At 34.1% G+C, this 23536-nt stretch overlaps 2 protein-coding genes across 4 annotated transcripts; one reads left to right on the top strand and one right to left on the bottom strand.

Moving 5' to 3' along the window:
- Nucleotides 1-3139: 3139 nt before the first annotated feature.
- LOC123306623 (ankyrin repeat and LEM domain-containing protein 1-like) lies at nt 3140-18429 on the bottom strand. The gene is made up of 6 exons (XM_044888709.1): nt 18136-18429; nt 11182-11340; nt 10614-10852; nt 5215-6112; nt 4937-5157; nt 3140-4532 (listed from the first exon to the last, which is right to left on the bottom strand). The coding sequence occupies exons 1-6, from the start codon at nt 18216-18218 to the stop codon at nt 3901-3903; spliced, it is 2232 nt and encodes a 743-aa protein (XP_044744644.1). The 5' UTR covers nt 18219-18429; the 3' UTR covers nt 3140-3900.
- A 251-nt stretch (nt 18430-18680) lies between these two features.
- Nucleotides 18681-23506, top strand: LOC123306622 (inhibitor of Bruton tyrosine kinase). Of its 3 annotated transcripts, none has more exons than XM_044888707.1 (8): nt 18682-19291; nt 19348-19757; nt 19890-20254; nt 20429-20840; nt 20966-21619; nt 21881-22802; nt 22932-23086; nt 23149-23506. In XM_044888707.1, the coding sequence occupies exons 1-8, from the start codon at nt 18949-18951 to the stop codon at nt 23296-23298; spliced, it is 3411 nt and encodes a 1136-aa protein (XP_044744642.1). In that variant the 5' UTR covers nt 18682-18948; the 3' UTR covers nt 23299-23506. The 3 variants fall into 3 exon arrangements, with proteins under 3 accessions (XP_044744643.1, XP_044744642.1, XP_044744641.1); XM_044888706.1 differs by having other exon boundaries at nt 21881-22811; XM_044888708.1 differs by lacking the exons at nt 22932-23086; nt 23149-23506 and adding an exon at nt 22864-22901 and having other exon boundaries at nt 18681-19291.
- The last annotated feature ends 30 nt before the right edge of the window (nt 23507-23536 follow it).

Raw genomic sequence — 23536 nt, 5'->3', positions numbered from 1 at the left:
ATAAACCCAAGGGAGGCCATTGAATAAGCTCGATATATATTTTCCCTTTCTCATATTTGTTGATTTAAGGCGAAATTCGAGATCTAACACTCGCTGCTTATCTTGGACAAACTCGTTGCAAATTGGCGAAAGCGATGATCCGAAATTATTATACCGAGTGTGACTAAGAAGTAGCGTACAAAATACATAATATTTTAGCTTAGAATTAGTTATTTTGTAGAAAAATACTCAAATAGACCACTTTTCTTTTCAAATTACGCTTTTTTTCATGTGTAAACGAAAGTACTAAATCAAATTTCTCATAGCAATAATAAAATATATGAATAATTAAAAAAAAGATGATATTAATACTTTGAACTGAAGAATCTTGAAACTGGGTTTTCTATAGGATGATGAGTACAGAGTTCGAGCAAAACGTGTGGAATAAAATTGTCTCGCTTTTGGGTATCTATAGTGTGGTTCTATAGTGAACATATCAACTCCCCTAAATTTAATCCAAAGTGATTTATTGTTGAATTGCAGTAGCCTTTCATCAAAAAAGAAATATAATCTATAATTGTTTCTTCGTGCATGCTTTCTAAATTTCCTTTTTCCTTATTTTACATACTCTTTAAAAAGTATACCTATATGTGTAATACACATTTATCACTCAATTGCGTCGTGTTTTCTCTGCATTAAATTTCAGATTTTCATTTTTAAAATTGCGATGATGAGGGGGATGGATAGCCGTGAAAAATTAAAACATATAAGATTTAATTATTTATTTCGAAACTTATTCATTATATTATACCTATACTTATTATTTTATGTTATAGAGGTGCTTTGATGAACGAATCGATAAATATCTCATTTGGGAATGGAATTTATTACACCTACATTCATTCCAGGCATTTTTCTACCTAGAGAGAATTCCTTTTTTCACGAAAAACAAAAATTTCATTTCTTCTTTGGTGTTTAGTTCTTCAAAGTTCAATATTCTCCTCAACTGTAAGAATACAAAAATGAGCGATAAATTATTGTGTTCAGGAAGAACCATTGTTCAGATGTGTATTGAATGAATTATAGAAATTTGATCGTCAAGAACTAGGGCTTAACCATTGAGTATTAATACTCAAACTAACTGAACTGAATTCAACATTTCGTCATGAATAAAACTGCTTGTAACTCTGCTAGGAATAGCGAAAATCACGTAAACTCTAATTTTATTAAAATACTCACTAATCAAAATAATCGTATCCCCTTCTTGACTGTGCCTGAGACTGGCTCTGTGAGAGGGCTCCGCCGAAGCCAAATGGACCCAATCCGAAGGAAAGCGTTTGGCTTTGAGCTTGTGCTTGAGCTCCGCCTCCATGACCTCCGGCCCCAGCTTGCGCTTGAGCTTGAGCGGAAGCACCCCCATATCCTGTGTTGTATGACGGGCCTTGGTGATAGCCACCATATCCTGTGTTGTATGATGGGCCTTGGTGATAGCCACCATATCCTGTGTTGTAAGATGGGCCTTGGTGGTAACCTCCTCCACCGAGGAGTCCTAACAGACCTAACTTGTGGAACTTCGGCGATCGTGCCACCCTTAAACTTCCTATTCCACAGAAGAATTGAATTTACTATTTTTTTCATATGAAATCCAAAGACTATATAATGAGGTGGAAAAGTAATGGTAAATGTTAAGAGTACAACTTAGTTTCTGGCATGAAAAACGGCCCAATCCAGAAGGTTGTGTTGAAATTGACACAGGTTAAAGGTTTGGAGATCTGGTAACTGCAACTACCTGTTGCTTGTATGTTTTGAAAAGTTGCGAAGTGTGTTTCACTAGGCTGACATATACACAGGTTCGGCTAGAGGTAGCAAATCAATGAATGGGAATGGAAAGAATATGTATGAACAAAACCAGGCGCGAAATAAAGAGAACAATTATTTCTTCCGTCTCCCACCATTTCTCGTCAACCAATAACAACGAATACATTGACGTAGGTTCTATATATATGCGGAAATGAAATCGAAAACAAATCGTACTTCATTGTTAGATCACAATAAGCAGTTAAACAAAAACACTATTTCAATATGGAAAAAGGTTTTATGGTATTTTCTTTGTTACCGAAAGAACGATTTGTTGAAGTTTATATTAGGGATAATGTCTATAGGTACCTGACATCATTTCCTTTCTAATTAACATGAAGTATTTGGGTATTATTATAAATACAGGTTTTACCTTCAGGTATTTCTGTGGTAACAGATAAAGCACAGGAAATCAAAAGAAGAAATCCAAACACGATCGCTTTTCCGCTCATCATTCTCACATCAACCAGATCTCACAAAAGGATACTTTCATTTGCGAAAACAAAGTTATTCGCAATATTTATCTAGATGGTGATGAGGAAAAATCCCTCCCAAAATTCCCATACACATTTCCTGGCGTTCTTGAATATGACGAACGCACTGAAGGTTCGTTCTCTATAAACAAGAAGTTGTATATGAGTTGGACTCGTAGACCTTTTTAAATAATTCAGTAACACCCACGCCCTACTTAGTGGTCAATCGAATATTTTAAGAATCCTATATTTCTATGCGAAAATTATACATAGGAATATCACATATTTGGATGTTCAACTTGTTCGACAAAGTGCTAAAGGCGACCTTCTTTTTCTGATTCGTCTCATAGTTTCTTGATCTTTGTGTTGGTTACCTTGGTTTTTGCGGTAAGGAAATATGCCTAAATGCAAGGGTCATTTAACAATAGCTCTGTATGGATATGTCCATATATTATTATACAGGGGCTGGCCATAAGTTAATTATTATTTCTCCAGCTTGTGAATAACAACGCTGAAACCCGTCAATTCATTTTCAGTTACTTTCATATATGATAAATAGTGTTTTTCCTCAACCCCTCAGCTGAAGCCACAACACCAACCAACTTCCGTTTTTCAAATGGAAGAATGGTTATGTGGGCTCATTAGCAAGCTCAAGGAAAAGAGAATTCTACCATAATCCTCGTATTTCGTATCTTGAAAAAAAAAATAAATAAAATTAATGGTGAAATAACAACTTTTTTTTCTTGAAAATTTCGATTTCGAAAATCTTTCAAACTGCGAAAAATTTCCCTAGATAATTAGTGCAGAAAAAGGTGAAAAAAAAGACAATATACTTTCGATTCATTTATAATAAAACATATCATAGATATAACAATATTGCTCATAAATAGTGGTCATTTTTATAAAAAATATACTAGATATTACTATATTCCCCATTGTTGATATTGAGACGCTGGAATTCTAAACATTTAGCTCACTTAAAATATGCACGAGGAATACTTAAATTGGGTGTAACTATAAAAAATATAATACTGAAGTTGTATGTTAGAAATCCAGATTCCCAACTCTTTGTAAGAGAACTTCATGAGTATTAATCAATTTAATGTAAAAAAAATTGTGGAAATTATTAATGATACAGAACTGGTCCGTGTAATCGTGAAGATTTCAATTCTCTTATGTATAATCATTGCACTCAGGTACTGCATTCACTCATTCAAAACCAAGTATCCCCATTAAACTTTTATTACTTTCACACACTAATTTGAAGAGAACATTTTGGTTGATAATTATCTATCTCCATTCTAGTTTTTTGAATTAATCATTCAACCATGTCAAATTTCAAAACGTTTTCCCTACGTCACCAAAATTACGAAATAAAATAATTGAAATTAAGAACGAACAAAGACAAATTTTCCGATACAGGAAATATTTCTTGACAAAAATTTACAATCCGAAAGGAATGAAGATTCGTTCTGATAAACCGCTTTAGTAGTCACTTCATGTAGAAAAAATCACCCGTATTTTTTCAATGCAAACGGCACCTACAAATCAATGTTCAGCCGATTCTCTACAGTCTGTACACCGTCGATACTCATTCAATATCCGCAGGACACAACTGTCTTTCACCTTCATTCAAAAAAATCATCATCGCTTTATATAATAGGTACACGCCTAACAATTTCTTTTGTTTTTGAGGCCATGTCGAGGATATTCCGTAGTATTCTCCACCTTTGATGTTGGTCAAATTTTCAAGTTTCAAGGCACTTATAATGGCAGCTTCACGAGTGTAGGCTTCAACAGGAAGAACATTCTGGAAGATGTGTAGGCAGATGACCCCACTGCCGCTGTTCCATACGTCTAAGATTAGGTTCAACTTTTTGTTGGGGGAAGTCCTCTTGCCATCTTTCCAAAGACCGACTGCTTCGTATAAATGAGAGTAAGGCCTAGACCTTTTCCCCTTGCCAACGTAAAAAATGGAAGATAAAAACACTTCCCACATATCCTTACTATCCATAACCTCTGCCCTACACGGTAGGTTATTAGTTATTCTCGGATCCAAGAGGAGATATGTAAAACTAGTCTTGCTGTAACCTTCTCTCCATTTCCTTGCATAATTTACCGTATTGAACTCCTTTATAACCGACTCTTCCAGTGTTTTGTATGCAGATGCATCTTTCAACCAATTTGGATCCCTTAAAGTACGTTCCAGTTCGACAGAAAATACTGTAAACGTAAAATCATAGTTATGTTGGATTCAACTCCGAAAATGATTACCTAACTAACATGTTCTCAAGGTGAGGGAGTAGAATCTAGTACAGAATAAAGAATGAATAATTGAATTAAAATTAAACATTATAAAAAGACAAAATGATAACTGATAGAAAGGGTCGAAACGTCAAAAAATGAGTTTATGAATGACTTAGCGACCAGAAGCAGTCATTATGCTTTGAAGTAAAGGTAACAATTTTCAATTTGATGATGTTCAAAGGTGAGTCTTTTTTTTGGCAGAATGTACAACTGATCAAAATAAATGTGATCAGTAGAATCCCCTATATAATACAGTGGCGCAGCTATAATGATATTATGGAGGGGGCAAACCCCCATACATTCAATTGTATAATGCTTACCTTTTCTTGTGGGTTCTGATATTATTTGACAAGGTGGATGTTTTCTGATCTGCTTCAATTTCCTCAAATAAACCCTTTTAGTGGTGAAAGTGATTGGACCAGGGTTGTAGCCATGCGTTGTCAGTTCTTTTCTCAAAGTATCAGTGTCATAATCAGCAGTCGCAGGTAGAGAAGAAAGCTTAGAACAGATGGACGAAGAAACTATACTCCCTGCATAATCACTGTAATAGAATAATCAAAATGATCACAGGAACGAAGGATATACTAATCATGTTTACCTTGTGGCTGTTTTCAGCAGTCTTTTCTCGAATAAGACTATCCCCTCCTCTTCGTCAATGTATTTGTAAACTTCGGAAACGCTAACAAAGCTGATGTCGTTGCTGCAAATGCCTTCAGACTTGGTGCTGCTTCTCCTGCTCTTCACATCGTCCACTGCCAAATGGGAGAGATCGCTGGTGATCTCGAAGACATTTTTGTCGAGCACAAACGTCGTGTTGATCGGCGTGGTATCGTTGCCCGCAGAACAAGTGTGATAATCTTCCGTATTGGTCATAGAAACCTCTACAGTTTGCGTTGTGTCCGTTGGAACCTCCACTACAGCATCAACAGGGCAAAACGATTCCTTGTTGTCGGCGGAAAAAAAGTCCTCGCTTTTTGAATTCGGCAGCGTCACGATGCCACTTTCTGCCGAAAATTCTTTAATCGTAGTGAATATTGCCGCGTTCGTTACGTCGTTGACGATACTTTCGGTTTTTTTAACGACAGGTGCAATATCCACTTCGACTTTCTCGTTTTTTGCCGGCGTCGCCGATTTCTTGTCTTTTTTCGCGCTATTTTTGTCGCGCACTTTAACGTACCGCTTGCGGAACTTGATAGAGTCGTTCACGACGTTGTATTCCACGGATCTTTTACCCCATTCAGATTCGTCGTTGGAACTTTCGCGGAAATCACTGTTGGTCGGAGAGGGTTCTATCCTGGACGCGAATTCTTGGGATTTTTCGGGTGGAGTCGTTGATTGCAGGTGATTCTGGCACCATTTCATCACGTATTCGGTGGTGTCCGTTTCAGGTAGTTGGTAGAGGGAAGCGAGATTCTTCTGAGTCAAGGGTTCAGTCTTATATTCTTGCACTAGCTCGTACTCTCCGGTATGGCCTCCATTTTCGACTAATATTTTTTCTGGAAAAAAGGCATCGTGAGGAAATGTTGGACATAGTTCGAGAATTTTCCATAAAAATTCGTAAATTCAAGATGGTGGTCGAGTTTTGAGATAAAGGAGGAAATGTTCAACATAGAGAATTTTCTATCAAAATTCGTAAATTCAAGATGGTGGTCGAGTTTTGTGATAAAAGTTTGATTTCACCGAGAATTGGTTAAAAAAAATCATTATTCAATAGCAGTCTTTCCACAATCCCAAAAAAAATGCCATTTTTTGCTAATTTCTGAACGAAAAGTAGAATATTTTCGAAGGCGAGTACTTTTCGTCCGCCGACGCTTTTCGTCCGCGACACTTTTCGTCCGGCTAAGGCTAAGGAATTTTAGATCCCGAGGAGATTGAATCGATTTTGTGAATACATTGATGGAAACCCAAGTGCCTGTGGCAATAACTGGCATTTGCTGTTGTCAAAATAATTCTTCACGAAATCCGCTAGACTTTATAAGTGAATTAGGTGTTTGAATATTAGTGTTCTGTATAAACACGAATGGATAGTGATAGCGATATGGATATCACTTCTCCAGAGCTCAGGGAATTGGCAATTAGGCGACCTAGATGAGGCCATATATATTGTCTCGCTTGCTTGCTAGCGTCGGTTGCGCCTCAGTTATCAATTTTCAGGCTCGACTCTAATAGACAGTTTTTCGTCTTTGGTACATAAATAACTATTTTTGCATGAAAGCATTTTGACCGAGTTCCTTTAAACCTCTTTAATAAAAATACATAAATTTTCATTATACATGGTGTAAATGAATAGTTGCTAAAAATTTAATTTATAACCTATTTTCGAAGTGTACACGATTTTTCATTACTCAACTACATTTCATTGAACGGAATACATTTTGGAAATGTTTCGTATTTTCAACAGTTGTACTTTCATTATTTGTGGATATGGAAGAGCAAGGCCAAAAATATTAAATATGTTGATAAATATATGAATAAAAAGATAAAAGTAATGCGTCGCCAAATCCAGAACTTGACATTCACGGATGAATAAAACAAAATACATTTAACATTTATACATGTCTATATGTAAGAAGTTTGATGATACCGGATAATGGATTTTTGATTAATATAGATTGTAAGATTTTTTTGTTTGGAAGCCATTTTCTCACGGCAATTGAATATCCCAATCGTTTGCCTAGTGTCCCACACGTGACAATGACCTTCCTAAGTTTAAGGATATTAATAATTAGCGAAGATACACATACGTTTCGCAACTTTCTACCCAATTTAGATTCGATGACATTGAACGATCAGATTATTGATGTAACAAATCATGCTCCGTAAAATTGATGCAAAAACATATTCCGAATTAATTTGTCATTTAGATAAGGTGATGCCATTATGATTTCGGATGTTTTTCCATTTTTTTTAGTCTAAATAATGAGATTAATATGCACTTCGGCGATTTTTGAGGACCTACACAGCGATAAAAGAATTCCAATTGAATACCTAGTCGAAATAAAGATATCTGAGTGAAATGACAAAGGTCTTCTTATAAATAATTTTATCCACCACCAATGCATAAAGTAATCATCACCATAATCATAAAGTAATGGCATTCATAAATCACATAGTGACACATACTGGTCTATCTAACTTCATGGTCATGATTGAAAATGAGAGATATTTCAGAAATAATCTGTTTAACATCGTGGATAAAGTAAAATGATCTACTCCCATCTTAAGATTAATATTCACTAACATAATTTACGAAAGTATGCAAAGACATTGTGGGCTGTGGTTGATGAACTTATTTGTTAAATTTTTTGAGTGAACTGATTCCGTACTACAAATATTAAACATAAATTTTCAACTGGAACTGTGAAACTTGAAAATAAATGGTAGAAAGAACTAGTTAGAGTAAACATTTAGATTTCATATTGGTGAAAAAAATGGAAACTCTTGAAACAGTCTCAAAATTTCTAAACTTTGAAATCAGACTAATTCGGAAGATCGTGGTCTACGACACCTAAGTATTTCACAGAAATGACTGTGGATAAGTCGAGTACTAACACAACCTACCCACTATCTGACAGTCAACCTCGTAGCTAGGCATTGAAATACTTTTTTCTGTACAGATTCATCTTATGAATCGAGTATTGATAGTTTGAAAACTAAAAATTGTTCCAAAAGTGATAAACCTCCAATTTGTCGGATCCACCACGAAGCGTCAAAGATTAAAAAGAGTCGTGGCATGACATCAATTAGCCTACCTTATTAGGCAGCCATTAGTGCCGATGATAATTAAACGCATAAATCTTTATCATCGTATTCCGCATTAGAAGATAACCATTTTTCGTCCGTAACAAATTGAGATCATGAAAATACAAAACATTTGCGTCATTGGCGTCAGTATTCCTGATTTTTGAACCTTCCTGCTCTCTCAATAATACGCTAAAAAATAATTAGTGTTGGAAAATATGTATATCGTAAGCAGTCAAGCGATAGTGATTCAAAATAACAAATTCGACAGCAGCGTTAATTAAAACTGGAGATTATCGGACGAATCACGAAAGTGAAATTGTTGGAGACGTGATATGGCTATGAATTTTTGAGTTTGTCTATTTATTTCATCAGGCATATCTCGAAGATCTTGAGCTATCAAGTGATTCTACGAAAACACGAAATTCTCAGAAATATTATTCTGACGAGGGCATTCGGATTTTCATCGAAGGTTAAACTATTTTTAGCATAAACTATAGTTGGAATTTCAACAATTTTCACCATTAATAACACCAGTATTCGTTCAAGAAAATATCGCATTAGTTGGATGTAGTTTTTGTACAATCCACTTTCCTTATTTTATGTAAAAATCAATTACAATATGTCTTTACAAGGAAATGATCGATCATTACTTATTTTATGGTAAAAAATAGAAGAGGAAAAGATTGCAAATGTTGAAAAAGTTTTTTTTATTATAAATTAAGTTTTCGAATCTATCAGAAGAAAATGTAAGAAGTATTCCAACAACTTTCAATTATAATTATAGATCAGAAAAACATAAACATATTATGTTAATGAATTTAAATTAGGGATTTATGCAATATGGTATGAAAAAATATGGGTTTAAAATAATATAAGATTCATGATCCTAGTTTAGGTTTTCAAAATTCTTACCAAACCATAGATCATCATGAACCAATGGGTAGACTTAGAACCGTCATTGTATCTTCAACAAATTCAGTACACTCTGAGTTAGGTTTTAGGTACAAGGAGAGTTCATTTAAGTAAGCATTTCTATTTCTTAGTGAGATTCTGATTCACTCTCAATTCAGCACTGCATAATAGTATAATGAATGTGGTGTTATTATAGAAAGAAATATAGCTTACTATAAATGCTAAAATATTACATCATCCTTTCAATTGAAGTGATTTCTCGAACTTACTGCTTAGATATTAGGTTCCTTCGTAAAAAACCTTAAAACTTATATTTCCTACTACAAGATCATCATAAATGCTATGATACTGCATCATCATATAGGTGATAATTTTAGAGAGCTGACTTAAACAGCTGGTATCTAAATTTTTCAACAAATTCTTCCGTGATAATCATAAATAGCGATTCATGAAACTTTATAACTGATATAATAGAGGAATAATTTGTTTTTGAACGAGAACAAACAATGTAATTAACCTTTAAGGATCCAGAAAAAAATTATGTGCCAAAGCAAGATTCAGAAGAAATGATAAGCTCGAAATTTCTGTTCACATAGCAACACACTATGTGAGTGGACCTCCACGTTGAAGAATTTCTGAGAAATAGAAATACCACTATTCTTATCTGACATATAGAATCTTCAGAGATTGTGTAAAAATTAAGTCGTAAAAGAAATGATAAGGTCTTTATTGAAGAAGATCGACTCTTTATATGATTTACATGATAGTTGAGAAAAACTGAATGGCAACTGGGATATAATTCGTGATCAGGATCAGAGTCATTGAACAGCGATAAATCAAACAAGTAAAAATATTTTGATTTGCCGTATCGACGACGAGAAAAAAATGGCAAACGACAATGCATTTTTCTTCGTCAAAGAAGTGATTTGTAAGGATGCTGTCGTCTTCGAAAGATTGACACGAAGGTCGAATAATTGATAGTGAAAATTCATTGGTCAGTGAAACGAAAGAAATGATGTAAATGCTCGTTGTATTTACTTCATTTGAACCTCGTGGATCGTATCGATTCTGAAAACATTTCAAACAATATAATAAGTTTGAAATTGATGTGTTTCTTCCGGAAAATGTTTCTCAATTTATGAGCTTTATCTCATTATATTCATACTTCATTTATTATCGATAAGGGGTGTGTACATTGTCCATAACTTTGTTTCTATTCAAGCTATCGACATGATTTTTTCAACAGAATGTCCAAAAATAAAATACACACATGGGCGAAAGCAAAGTTATAGACCATGTACGCACCCCTGGGCCATCCTGTGTAAAATCTTGAGATCATACCTAGTGTGAGATTGAAGGCGGGCTCTATATCGGACCTGAAGACGAGACGCTGACTTTCCATAAATGATAGCAGCAAGTTTTTGCACTCCTTATGTTCGTATTCTTCAGCGTAGTCGATTGGTTTCTTGTAGTTAGCATCACGAACATCAGGGTCGCCACCACAACACAATAGAAGGTGAAGATTTTTTGTTCTACCATAGGCAGCCGAGATGTGCAAACCAGTGAGACCATCGGTAGTCCTGAAGGTCAAAATTGGGCAGATTTAGAAACAGTTCTTATTCAACTAAATCGCCAATAGGGAAAAAATGCGAACAAAGACAACCCTACTTGTGAAAACCTGCCTTGAATGTCTTACTGAGTCGACAGATATGCAGCATCAAATTGAAAATTTGCCAAAATTCAGACGCCAAATCTACATGACTTGTTCCCCCGAATCTGATAGTAATTTTTTGACCCTCATTTATATCGAAAATTATGCTAGGAGTTATATCATTGGCATAACGAGAAATCACATTTTTTCCAATTGGCATAAAGGCATAAAACTCATCCACACGCATTCAAGACCTACTTTATATTTGGATCGGCTCCTTTTTGTAACAGCAACGCAGTATATTTTGTGGAAAACTCTTCCGATTCCTTTCCGACTACTAGATGAAATGCAGAGATTCCACGAGCTGGTAAGATGAGATTGAAGTCTGCTCCTTTTGCGAGAAAAGTGTTGATGGCACTGAAATTGAAAAAACGCAATTAGAATCATTTGTTTCTAGAATTTGAATTAATTTTTATTCTTCAGATCATAGGCACACAGTTTTGGGGGACTCCTATCTTATTTCACTGATTTATTGAACTAAATTTCCTTACATGAATTATTCAACCAAGGAACATAAACTTGAATTATTTGAAAAAGAAAAGATAACACAAGCAATAAACTCTACTTTCTAGAGGGTATTATGATAGGTTCCAGAAAATTCGAAGTAATTATATATAGAGCTGGCAAATAAAGACGAGAAAGCATACAGAATAGCTAAACCTTAGATCATGGATCTAAACCAATTAAAGTTTTTTATTTTTTTATATTTCCCTCAGATCTTTGGAGTTTCGTAAATTTTCTGTACATCCTTCATGCATTCTGAGTATATTTTTCATGAGATAGCACTGAAGTTACATGAACTGCACGTGCTTTGATTTGGCAAGAACTTGAAGAATAAAGTTCGAAATTTTTATCTTCCCCGGATTCAATGAAAACACGTAGCAATAAAAAAGTGATTCATCATTCGAAAAATTACTTTAATCGTCATTTTTCATGTCTATTGTTTTTTGTTTGCGTGAATATTTCGATAAAATTGAGACATAATGGTGTCGATAATTGTTAATTTCACTCATTATAATCAAGAAAAACAATTACACGAACTTAATGTCCCACGTTTCAGATAGTGTTAGCGACAGTATCACTCGTGATCCACTTTTTGAAGATTGTACGAAATACGCATTAAATAGTGCTCTAATTTCCGACACGAATCCGACATGTTGCGTGAAGATAATGTTTTCTGTTTGGGAGTATCAGGAAAATTTCGTTGCGAGGATCAAAATGGAAGAACGCTCAACTTAAGTTATCTGCATCTATACAACATCTTTTATTAAACAAATCAATTTTAAAATTTTAATTGAACAAAACGTCTTACAGGAACAGCACAAAGTAATTCAAAGCCAACTGTGTTGTTAGAATCATTTATTAAGACAATGTATATGACACCACAATATGAAGGTACATAGGTAATACCGAGGGTAATACTGAGAACAGTGTACCTATAGCAAATTGAACTGAGGATGCTAATGGCATAGCTGTTGAAGATAAAATGAATAAATAAACAATTTTAAATGCGGTTTTATCTAGTCCATTCAGTGGCATCACCGAATTATTAAAATTAGCGGAACAAAACATTTTTGGCATGATTTTCAGGAAACAAAATATGCTGACAACTTCATCTGCACAGAAAATATTTCATAATATTTGGATTATGAAAAATAGGACAGCTTTCCTGTTATAAGTCTCGACCAAAGCACCATCACTTCTTTAAATTCTCGGTACGAGATTCTTCCAGAATTTCTATCTTTGTTTCGGATTGTTAACATGAACCTATACAACTACTAACTTCACATAATCGAACATACACTGAAAAAAAAAAATAATGTGAAAATTACCGTGAACGTGTAAACCCACGAAGTATAATTTGCCCTAAGAAGTTTCGAGATGCAATATGGCGGATGCGCCAACACCAATATTACGAGGGTACCTACTTTCTTAGAATGATGCACAATACCCCAAATTCGTAAGACTCCTTCCATTTATATTCACAAATTTTCAAGAGTTTCTTTCTTCATTAGGTGTACCTACTATATGTATCATATTTTACTGAACACAATTCTTTCTTCTTCAAATGTTTTTCTCCAATAATGAATGCTGGTATCGAAACTTTTCTTATAAAATCTGAATAGGGAGTTTGGTAGATTGTGGAGCATATGAAGGGTATAATCACGAAATGGTATGATGCAAACAGAGGAATTTAGTGTGGTACCGAAAAATAAACACTTCTAGAATTGTCCATTTGAAAAAATTCATTCATATATCGTATGGCGTCTGTTTTTTCTTGAAAATTGCAAATTAACAAATCTCTCTGGGGACTAGAACTTAGGATCGACCGGCTTTTAGTTTTTGTTATTGTAAGACCCCTTTAAAGCCATCTCTGTTGCTCAGATTCATCAGAACACTAGAACTGAGGCTGCTTGAGAAAGTAGGGGGACTCATTTGACTGCAACAGTACTGAATGAAATGATCTCTTATTTAGGTCAAAACGCCCCAATAAAAATATTGTCAAGGCCAGAATACAGGTGGTTGAATTTCTAATTCTAATAAACACTACCAACAACCAAATCCTTGTAAAATCAGTATAAACATCGACAAGATTTCAAGGTTTCTAGAACTATTATTGGTCAGTAGTAATTAGACAAAGCGAGATGAATATCTAGGAGAATCCCCAATAAACATTACTCATTGGAAAATTCCTCTAGAAACAGTAGAAATCGGACGAAATTATATAATGATGAAATCATTTTATGCAGCAAGACAATGAGAGATATCTTAGTCGACAATTGCTGTATCCTTTCTGGAACATAGTTGTTTACTATAATCTGAAGCTTTATCATTCACTTTTAAATCGTTCGGTTCGATTTACATTATTCAATTCAATTTATTGGAATCGTTTGTATTTTTAGAAACTATTCGACCGGCCATGAACTCCTTAGATGGGTAATATCTGCCAATTTGTGGCGAATTTTATCATCGCCAACACCACCTTCTAGCGTGAAGTGGCGTATGGCCGATAAGGAATTTGAATGGAATATTTCAACACCTCCATTTGGGAAAATTCCTCGTGTTCCTAATACATGGCAAAAGTGATAAACTAGCCTAATATCCTTTTGGTTTTCGGCAGGTTTATCAGTGGATTAGATGAATGGTGTGTAAAGTCAAATTATGAATTAAGTGTTCTTTCTTTTATAATTTCAACCAATTCTTCTAATTCAACATTAGATTAGCTAACAAAATGAATTATATCTAGTGCCATCAAATGTTGAAGAGCTTTTGTGTCCGATCAATATAGAAATACCTAATCAAATTATCTTCATGTCGAAATAAAATTTTTATTTCTGGCTACATAGAATCATTTATGATGAACTTGGAATATCTGGAGAGGGTACAGATCAATTACAGAATAGGGGCAGCTTCATTATTCAAAAAAATTATACTATATTCGAAAAAATGGAGCCATAAATCATTCTTCAACAGTTTCAACTGTTGCAAAGTGGCGAATGCGCCAAAGAATAATTTTGTGTCAGAGTAGTGATACACATTGTAAATCACAAATTTTCAAATTCACGTCTTTAACGTCCAGTTTCATAATCGAATTTAACGTCACTTTAAGCTTAAAGCTTCCTTTACTGTCATTTTTAGTAGGGTTAAAGGAAGCTTTAAAATTAAAGCTACTTCAGGTTTGATTATGAAACCGGCCGTAAGAAAAGTTCCAGCAATGAAATCTTCATCAGATTCTGGTGTCACAGTTTTCATTGACATTTTGTTCATGTAATACCGAATGAGGTACAATCTAAGCCCTAATTTTAAACATATAACTTCATCCGTCAAAATTTCACCACCTACTTGACGACCTCCTAATTTCAATTCCCAGAAAAATTCGACTTGGTAAAGCTTTTCGTTTCTTATCTCCTGAAAGCGGGACAAAGAAAAACATATCAGCCAAATTCAAAGAAAAGCATGTTGAAAAACAAATTTTTCAATGAAATCAACACAAGCGCAAATCAAGGATGCAGACTTTCGGCATCGACAAGAGGTAAACATTGTTATCGCCAAGATATTACGAGACATAAATCGAATCTCAAAGTCCCACTTCCACACTCATCAAGAGATCGAAGGATAAAATTTTGAAAAAGCCGACATAACTTTGTGGGACAATACAGTGATTGAAGAAATCCAAACTAATGATCCCTTGAACCGGATAAAACAGGATATCAGTGTTTGTAATACATCAATTCATAATTACAACTGCGGAGAAAATTACACAGTCGTGGATCGATAAATTTGAGACGATTCTATCGTGCTTCTGGCTTACAAACATGCTTAATTGATTGATTGGTCGAGTTTATTGTAGTACACTTTGACACTGAGTGGTGTCAAAGATCTTCATTCGAACTGTGATTGTTTCAGTATCGAGAAAACCATTAAAACGGATTTAGCACCTGATAATGCTCACAACAAGTTTTTTTTCGTTGGAAATGGGCAGCTCAACATGATATTGTTTCAGTTTATTATCTTACTGGTATACTGAATAACATCAAAGTGAGGGCACCCATATTATTTCAATCCTTGAGACAAAGTGTCAATAATTATTTTCGGTATTCATACTTGTGATTATAAACTGACAGAAATTAAATTAGGCGAACAAGTTCATCTACAATTGCATATATGTATTTTCAATTATAGGGGAACACCACCAAAATTTTTTTGATTGCCTTTCTGCTCCCATGATCAATTTCATTCATGTCAATTTTCTGGTTTCTAAGGAAAAAATTAAAAATTGCCATCTTTAATGTGCAGAATCTAAGCAGGACGTGCCATAAAAAAATGCATATGGAAGACTCACACTATTTTTTGACAAGGAATTACCTTTTACATTTCAAGAAATCGATGAATTGAAAACATAATTCAATGAAAAAAGTGTCCGCAAAGTTCAATCAAAAAGTCAGGACAATAATTAAGTCGGAAAAATAATCTAATATTCGGTTCCAATTACTCAAGATTATTATTATTATTCCTTGACAAAGATCAAGATAATGCGAGCTGATACTAGTAATTTCTTGAGAACTGGCGCAACTATTGACATAATAAAGGAAGTGTTAAACTTCGGACTGTTTTCGACGAAGGTTTTGTGTATTCAGAGGTTCTTCGGCGTCATAATATCTTTCAAAAGATATGCATGTAGAAAAACATTATATGACTTGGTGATAACATTAGGAGTACACAGGGTTGTTTTTCACTTTTTGGTTATTTTTAGAATGATGAAACTTTTGAAATCAAGCATAAAAGTTTAAAGCCCGTTTTGTACTTCACTAACTTCAGTTTCATCTTCAGAAGCTGTTCTTCATATAAGTTCTTGTATTCATCCAGATCACCAAAAATTATAGTTGAATAATAATTACGGATGCGTCCTTCGACAACTTGTTCAAAGATTTGTGGAATCGCCAAAAGATGCAGAATAAACCGAATAGGGGGAAAAAACTCGGGAAAAAATTACCCAAAGGAATAGATATCACAACTGTTGTGGGATGATTGCAGTTGTTAAGTTTCTATTTCTTATTATTTATGCTATTTTTAAAGAGTCGTTGAGTTATGATAGATATTTTCTATATCGTATGTTACGAATTAAATATCTTAGATCGTGACAAGAAAACTGAACCAATAATAAAAAGATACCGGGTAAGATAAGGAAAAAATACCAATTATTTTAAACATACTTTTACATATATTGTGTCTGTCAAGTATGTACCTAAACATGAAAAATGATAGCCTTAAATTATAATTATTGACCCTAAAATGTCTTTATTGGTGTCCCTCATTCTGATCAGATTCGATAGAGGTGAATCTCAGCCGAACTCTATAGAGCACTTCGTTATCAAACTTCTGTAGCGATCTCCTGATTTGGTACCCAGGACTTTGGTGAAAGCATCATTCAAATGATTCTTATACCAACCCTTACGTAAAAAGTAAAACGCCTTCACAGGTGTCATAAAGAATTTATGACAGATTTTTATAGCTTCGAACCAGATACTCAATTTGAGTCCTATTCTGAAAACCACTGCAACTGGAAGTTTTTTTGTGAATAAGCTGTATTATGCTGTATCGCACCTGCAAATTTTCATTACTCCGGAACTATTTCATCCAAATTTATGTAGTAAACAGTATTATGTATATGATAATTTCTAGTATCACGCGTCCAGTCCAATACCTCCGGAAATATGGATAGTGGATTTTGGCTTCTTGAATTCGTTTTACGAAACCTGATGCTCCTTTCGCACGATTGGGTTTTTACCTCAAAACAACCTGAAGAAAAATTATTCAAAGTGTTTTATCGCGCTCTCGAACCTCGAGTATCATCAGGTTGCTTTTTGGTGAGAAAGTGAACCTGAACACCTGTGAAAGATCCCATTGTAACTCGGAATATTGGGTAAAAACCAAACGGTGTGAAAGGAGCCTTATGTCTTAAATCAAAACGGAGAACCTTTCAAGGGAGATAAGAGGCAAATTATTTATATTTATCATGTGATTTTCTTGTTCGATTCAAAAATTAAAATCGAATGCAATATCGATTCTTATTTAAAATTTAAAAAGGGAAAAAACCCTCGAAAAAAACACCAACGGGATATTTTTTTCAATTTCGATAGGAGAAAACGAATAGCTAAAATATCATGCAAAATCGGGGACAATGGCTGTAGGTACTTAATTCTGATCTTCATTTCCCGTTCGCAATCAAGGATATCATCCTAATACTTGGGCCTGTAAAGGTGGATGCGCTTGCATGGTATTACAATTTCTTTATCGGAGACTAAGTTATATTCCTTGAAAAGGTATTTGAATGCTTTATGTTCGTTTTTGAGCTCATATTATTTCTGTTGATTAAAATGGGCAACTCTAGTGCATATTGAACCACTCTTGACACCAATAATCGAAATTGATTCCTCGCCTATCCTTTGGTGGAACAATCATATACATGCATATATGTATATATATTTGGTCCATAGCCTTGACTTTCATAAAGGAAATTAAACACTATACGTTTCAAAACTGTTGAACATATAGTCAAGTATTTAATTTCCTGTTATAATCATCAATAAAGTTGCGAATTAATATAGGTAAACAAGCAAAAACATCATATCAACAATGAGAAAAACTAACCTAACGTTTTCGTCGTCTAATGCATCATATAACAAAGTCGCTAAAAACACTTCCTTGGGGGTTTTTCCTCTGTAAATACTCATTTTCACATAGCCGATCTTATTTTTTGGAAACACTTAGTGAACAAGAAAAAAATCACTCAGAAGGACAAAATATCACACGATAGCGGTACCTATATTCTAATTCACGAAAAGTTTCAACCTGCACTGGGTTTCGGCTTATAATGATGAAATTTTCGCATATTTGAATTTATAAGCAAAGAGATAAGAAAAACATAAAACTAAAATGTAAACATTAGTTTATAGGTTATGGCGTGCTGTCGTTAGACTTCTCTTTACTCTTCTTTTTCTGAGAATTCGAAAACACGTATGTAGACCTACGTGAACGTGAATAGAAGATGCAAATATATCTTTTTACGGGCAATAATTATTAATTATGCATCTAGTGATGTATCTTCATCATTCTTCATTCAAACGGAAACGTAAAATTTGGTGAAAGATATTTCATCTGTGCTCCTCATCAGCTGTTTTCTGTTGTGGTGGTCTCTAGCTGTCACAGTTTTGAGTGTTTTGACAACTTGAAATCAGGGCAATCAGGGGGGTTATCTTCCTCCTGTAATGTAATAATACCAGAAAGTCTTTCTCAATATATAGCCTATCAATCTCAATATCTAAGCCTTAAAAATAAAATAATTTGTCATAGTTGTGCATTGTTGTGAAATTGATAGTTTATTTAAATCGTGAATAAACATTGCCATAGTCAAAAAATTTCAATTATTACTGAAAGAGATATAGTGAAAAACATTGTAGTAAAATGAGTAAATTTTACAATATCCACCGGGATTGTACTGAATATTGCAGATCTATTGTGCATGGAAATTTGATAACTTCTGCCTTTTCGGTTTTGGATATTTCTGGTCTTCAATTATGCTCCTACCTGAATTATTTGTGTACTAACTGTGATTTAATAAAAGATTCTGCTGGAAGAACAGCTCTACATGCAGCTGCTTCCTATGGATATTTAGAAGTAGTAAAATGGCTACTTAACAATAAAAATGCAAACATAAATGCCAGAGATGATGAATCAGGTTACACACCCCTACATAGGGCCTTTTATTATGGAAGGTTATATATAGCAATAGAATTAATGAAAGCAGGTTGATATTTGTGTTTAGTGTTATTGAACTATTTTTCATTGGTAATTCTTCTTAAGGTGCTGACGCTACATTATTGGACAGGGATGGACTGACATCCTTAGATCACGTTATTCAGGATGGACTAAAACCTACCATTTACTTTGGTTCTGTATATACTTGGGGCATTAATAAAAATAATTCCTTGGGTCCATTTAGTTCAAGAAATACCCCTGAATGTTTGGATGTGTTCCACAAAAAATATCCAAAGGAGTATGTGCAACAAATATGCATAGATACATTTCATAGTATCATAATCACTATTAATGGACACGCTTACACTTGTGGGCATGGCCTAGGGGGTAGGTTAGGTTTACGCACTGAAAACGCTATTGTTGAACCTACAAAAATAACTTTTCCTGAGAAAGTTGATGTAATTCGAGTCAGCATATCAAGAGATCATTCTTTATTTTTGACAGCCTCTAGGCATGTAAGTAAACTTTATTAGCAAGGTGCATAATCGCTGGCACATATTGACAAGGCCAATGAAGAATATTATTATAAAAAGAATTATACCAAATTTTGGTCTATTTTACATTCTATGAAAGTTTTTTTATTTCAGATTTATTCATGTGGACTTAACACACATAAAGTATTAGGTCTTTATCCTCCACCAAATAAATGTCTTTCCCCTGAAAAAGTGAAATGCCTCATGTCTAAAGTCCCTTGTGGAGTGAGTGCAGGCCGATATCATTCTGTTGCTTGGACTGCTAGGAAGTTGTACACTTGGGGCTTGAATGGTGGTCAACTTGGCCATGAGAGCTATCATGGAAATTATATAATTACACCTAGAGGTGTACCAGCAATTAATAACAGAGATAATGATATCAAAAAAGTTGTATCAAGTGATGGTGCAATTGCAATCCTGACTGGGACAGGGGATGTTTATGTTCTTCATGATTATATGTGTAGAAAAGTAGCTTCCAGGTAAATTCTAATCATCATTTCCAAGTTTTCAAGTCAGATATTTTGTTATTTATTTGCAGAACCACTTCTCATTCTAGTTTATACCTAAATGGTTGATATCTGTAGTTTAGTTTGCAGATATTTGATTTTTTATAATCAGCAGTACACATGCTTTTTGACTTGAAATATTTTCAGGTTTTCGAATCTTCAAAATTTGGCTATTATTGGTGGAAAATTGAGAACCGACACAGATGTCGATTTGAAAGGGGAATCCCTAAAAGAATTGAAAGTGGTCATTCTAACCAATAATGGCCAGATGTTTATATGGCGGGAATCGGATCCACAACTCTGCAGGTTAACATTCTCCGTTCCCAGAGTTTTTTCAGTTATAAATGTTTCACTGAATTTCAATAATATCCTTTTTGTTACCAACTATGGAGAGTGCTATACTGGCATCATTAAAAAAAGAGTGAAAAAAGTATATTGGGATAGAAAAAATTTCGGCGCATTACCAGTGGCTTCTGTTGCAGTAACTAAAATACCGAAAATATACAGGGCTTCAGCTATAGTAAGCGATCCAAAAGGAGAAGATTTTGGTGTGATACAGGTGAGTGAATTAGATTAAATATCGATTTACTGTTTCCTTTTAACAGAATTTCAAAATCTTCTATCTTTTATACTTAATTAAGAATATCACAAATTATTACTGTTTCAACAAATTTGTTTCAACAGCAACATCCTTATGCCACTGAGATTTCTGACGAAAATATTATGAAGAAAGAAATGGAATATCAGTTCACTAAATTACTTGAAGAAACTACTGAAGAAGATAATATTCATGACATCGTTATTAAAATAAATCACAAAACATTTCCAGCGCACAAGTACATTTTGGCTAGTGAGAGTAATTTAATGGATTTATGTGACAGTAAAGATGAAATAGTACTGAAAGACATTAACGTTGATTTTTTTCAACAATTATTGATTTTTATTTACACTGGTACTTGTTCTTTGCTGGAAGTTGGAGAATGCCCCGAACTCTTCAAAAAATATTACATTTCTTCTGATGGAGTCGAACAGGAAACTGTCAAGAGCCAAAAAAATAAATCTCCGCAAAACCCTATCAGAAAATTGCAAGAGATGTCTAAACGCTTTGGTTGTAAGAGACTACATCACCTCTTGAATGATTTCTATATGCAAAATATCTACATATTTAGAAAGAGTGATATATTAAATACCCCAAAGTGTTATCAGATAACAGATTTTCCTGAATATTATGACATCAAGCTGAAATGTAGCAACGGCAAGGAGATCAAGGCACATAAATGTATTTTAGTTGGAAGACTTGAATATTTCAGTAATTTATTTGCTGCTAGATGGAGTAATGTAAGTTGAATTCATAATAGAATTGAGAATTATTATTATCCTTGTTTTATGAAGGATTGAGATGCCAGGGACTTCGACAATCAATAATAATTTAGGGTTGAACACATTCAAATTCCTAATAGTATTTATTAAGCACAGCGACCGGCTTTGCAAAGTCTCTCTCTGCATCTTCAGACCAAAAACGTATATATTTGGTCTGAAGATGAGTATGTTTTACTCATGTGAAATCGGTCACCGGAAAATAATTTGTCTTTATTTAAGGATGCCAGAAGTACCATTAGCATACCTCATACAAGTGATTTGGTGGAAGCTTTGTTAGAATTTTTATACACGGACTCCGAATATTTCCTGTTAGATAAAGATGGAGATTTCTTGTTGAAATTGTTGGTTTTAGCTGATGAATATTTGGTGGAACAACTGAAACAATGTTGTGCTTATCTCATACTGAAACTGAATCATCTTGATCTCAAGAATGCCATTGACATTCTACAAATCGCTCATAAGGTCAAGTCTACTTTTTTGATAAAAGGTGTTATGACATATGTTGTGAACAATTTAGCCTATTTCTTAGAGGCTAAAGCATTACATGACCTTTCTGAGGAATTATTGTATGATATATCTATGTATTATATTTCATACCGAAAATTAGATCGTCGCCATCAAACCTATGCTATTTCCGATGATCGAAGTGAGAAAATACATGAAATACATAACAAATATCCAATAAATTTGGAAATTTCTGAGAAAAGGAATCTTCGAGCTATGCAGAAAATGTCCAAGCAACGAAGGTCGAAGTTTTTAAGAAAAAGTGTGAGTGAAAAAAGTTTGCAGAGAGATTCGGATGATGACGAGAAGGAAGAGTGTACACCACATTGTCTACCAAACACTGAAGAAAAAACGGAAAATGTTGAGAAGATTGGGCAAGATCGTGTATCGGCAATCTGTTCAGCTACAAGAATATTAGAAACCTCAAATGAGGAACCAGAATTCATAAATTTAAAAAACCTTTCATTATCCGATTCATTTGATGAGTTTCCTTTATTGAACAGTCCACCTGAAGGTAGTCATAATAGATTGAGTAGTTCACCTAGTCAAGGAAAGTTTGTGAAGAAACACAAAATGGTTCGATTATCCCAGAAAGAACGATTGAGGCTCTCTTCAGAAAGTAAAGAAACTCCTCAAGGTACTTCAGGTGATTATCTTTCTGTTTCTATTAGATTCCTTAAAGTTGCTTATTTTCATAGTTCCACTACAAATTCATCTTTAGATAGAAACTTGCTTTGAATCAAGACTAAAACAAAACTGTTTTTAGAAACTCCAAAAAACCCATGGAAAAAGATACCAGATATTTCAGAAAATATTGCAAAATCTCCAACAGACTCCTCTTTTAGTGGTATACTATTAGATGAGAAGAAATTGAAAGGGAATTTGGTGAAAATCACAAATAAACAACTGGTCCATACTCAGGTATAAGTTATTCATGCATAATTTTGAAATGGAAGATACTGTATCGTGTCCTCGTGTTTCAGATGGAAGATAAGGCAATTATGGACTTGGAAAAATTTTATAACATTCATGAAGTAGAGGATGAGGTTATAAAAGTTCAGAGGGTGGATATTGGCAATGTAGCTCCCCCTGTTTGGGTACCTGCCAATCATGCTCATGGCAGCCACAGTTAACACACCATTTTAAATTTAAAATTTTTTAATGAATAGAGTGAGGATTTCAGTAGTTGCAGATCACAACTACAATTACTGAGATGAATATTTAATATGGAATTTGAACTTCTGCTTTATTTTATCAATTTTAATTCACATGGACACTTTCACTCCATCTGTTCATGATTTTTATTGAGCAATAAAATAATAATAAACATACATTTGGTAATGATTTTTTCATTTCATAAAACAACATGTA

This window comes from Coccinella septempunctata, chromosome 2 (assembly GCF_907165205.1).
Source record: "Coccinella septempunctata chromosome 2, icCocSept1.1, whole genome shotgun sequence".
In the NCBI taxonomy this organism is placed as follows: domain Eukaryota; kingdom Metazoa; phylum Arthropoda; class Insecta; order Coleoptera; family Coccinellidae; genus Coccinella; species Coccinella septempunctata.
The sequence above is the reverse complement of the archived record's forward strand: the minus strand, read 5'-3'. Positions and strand labels throughout refer to the sequence as shown.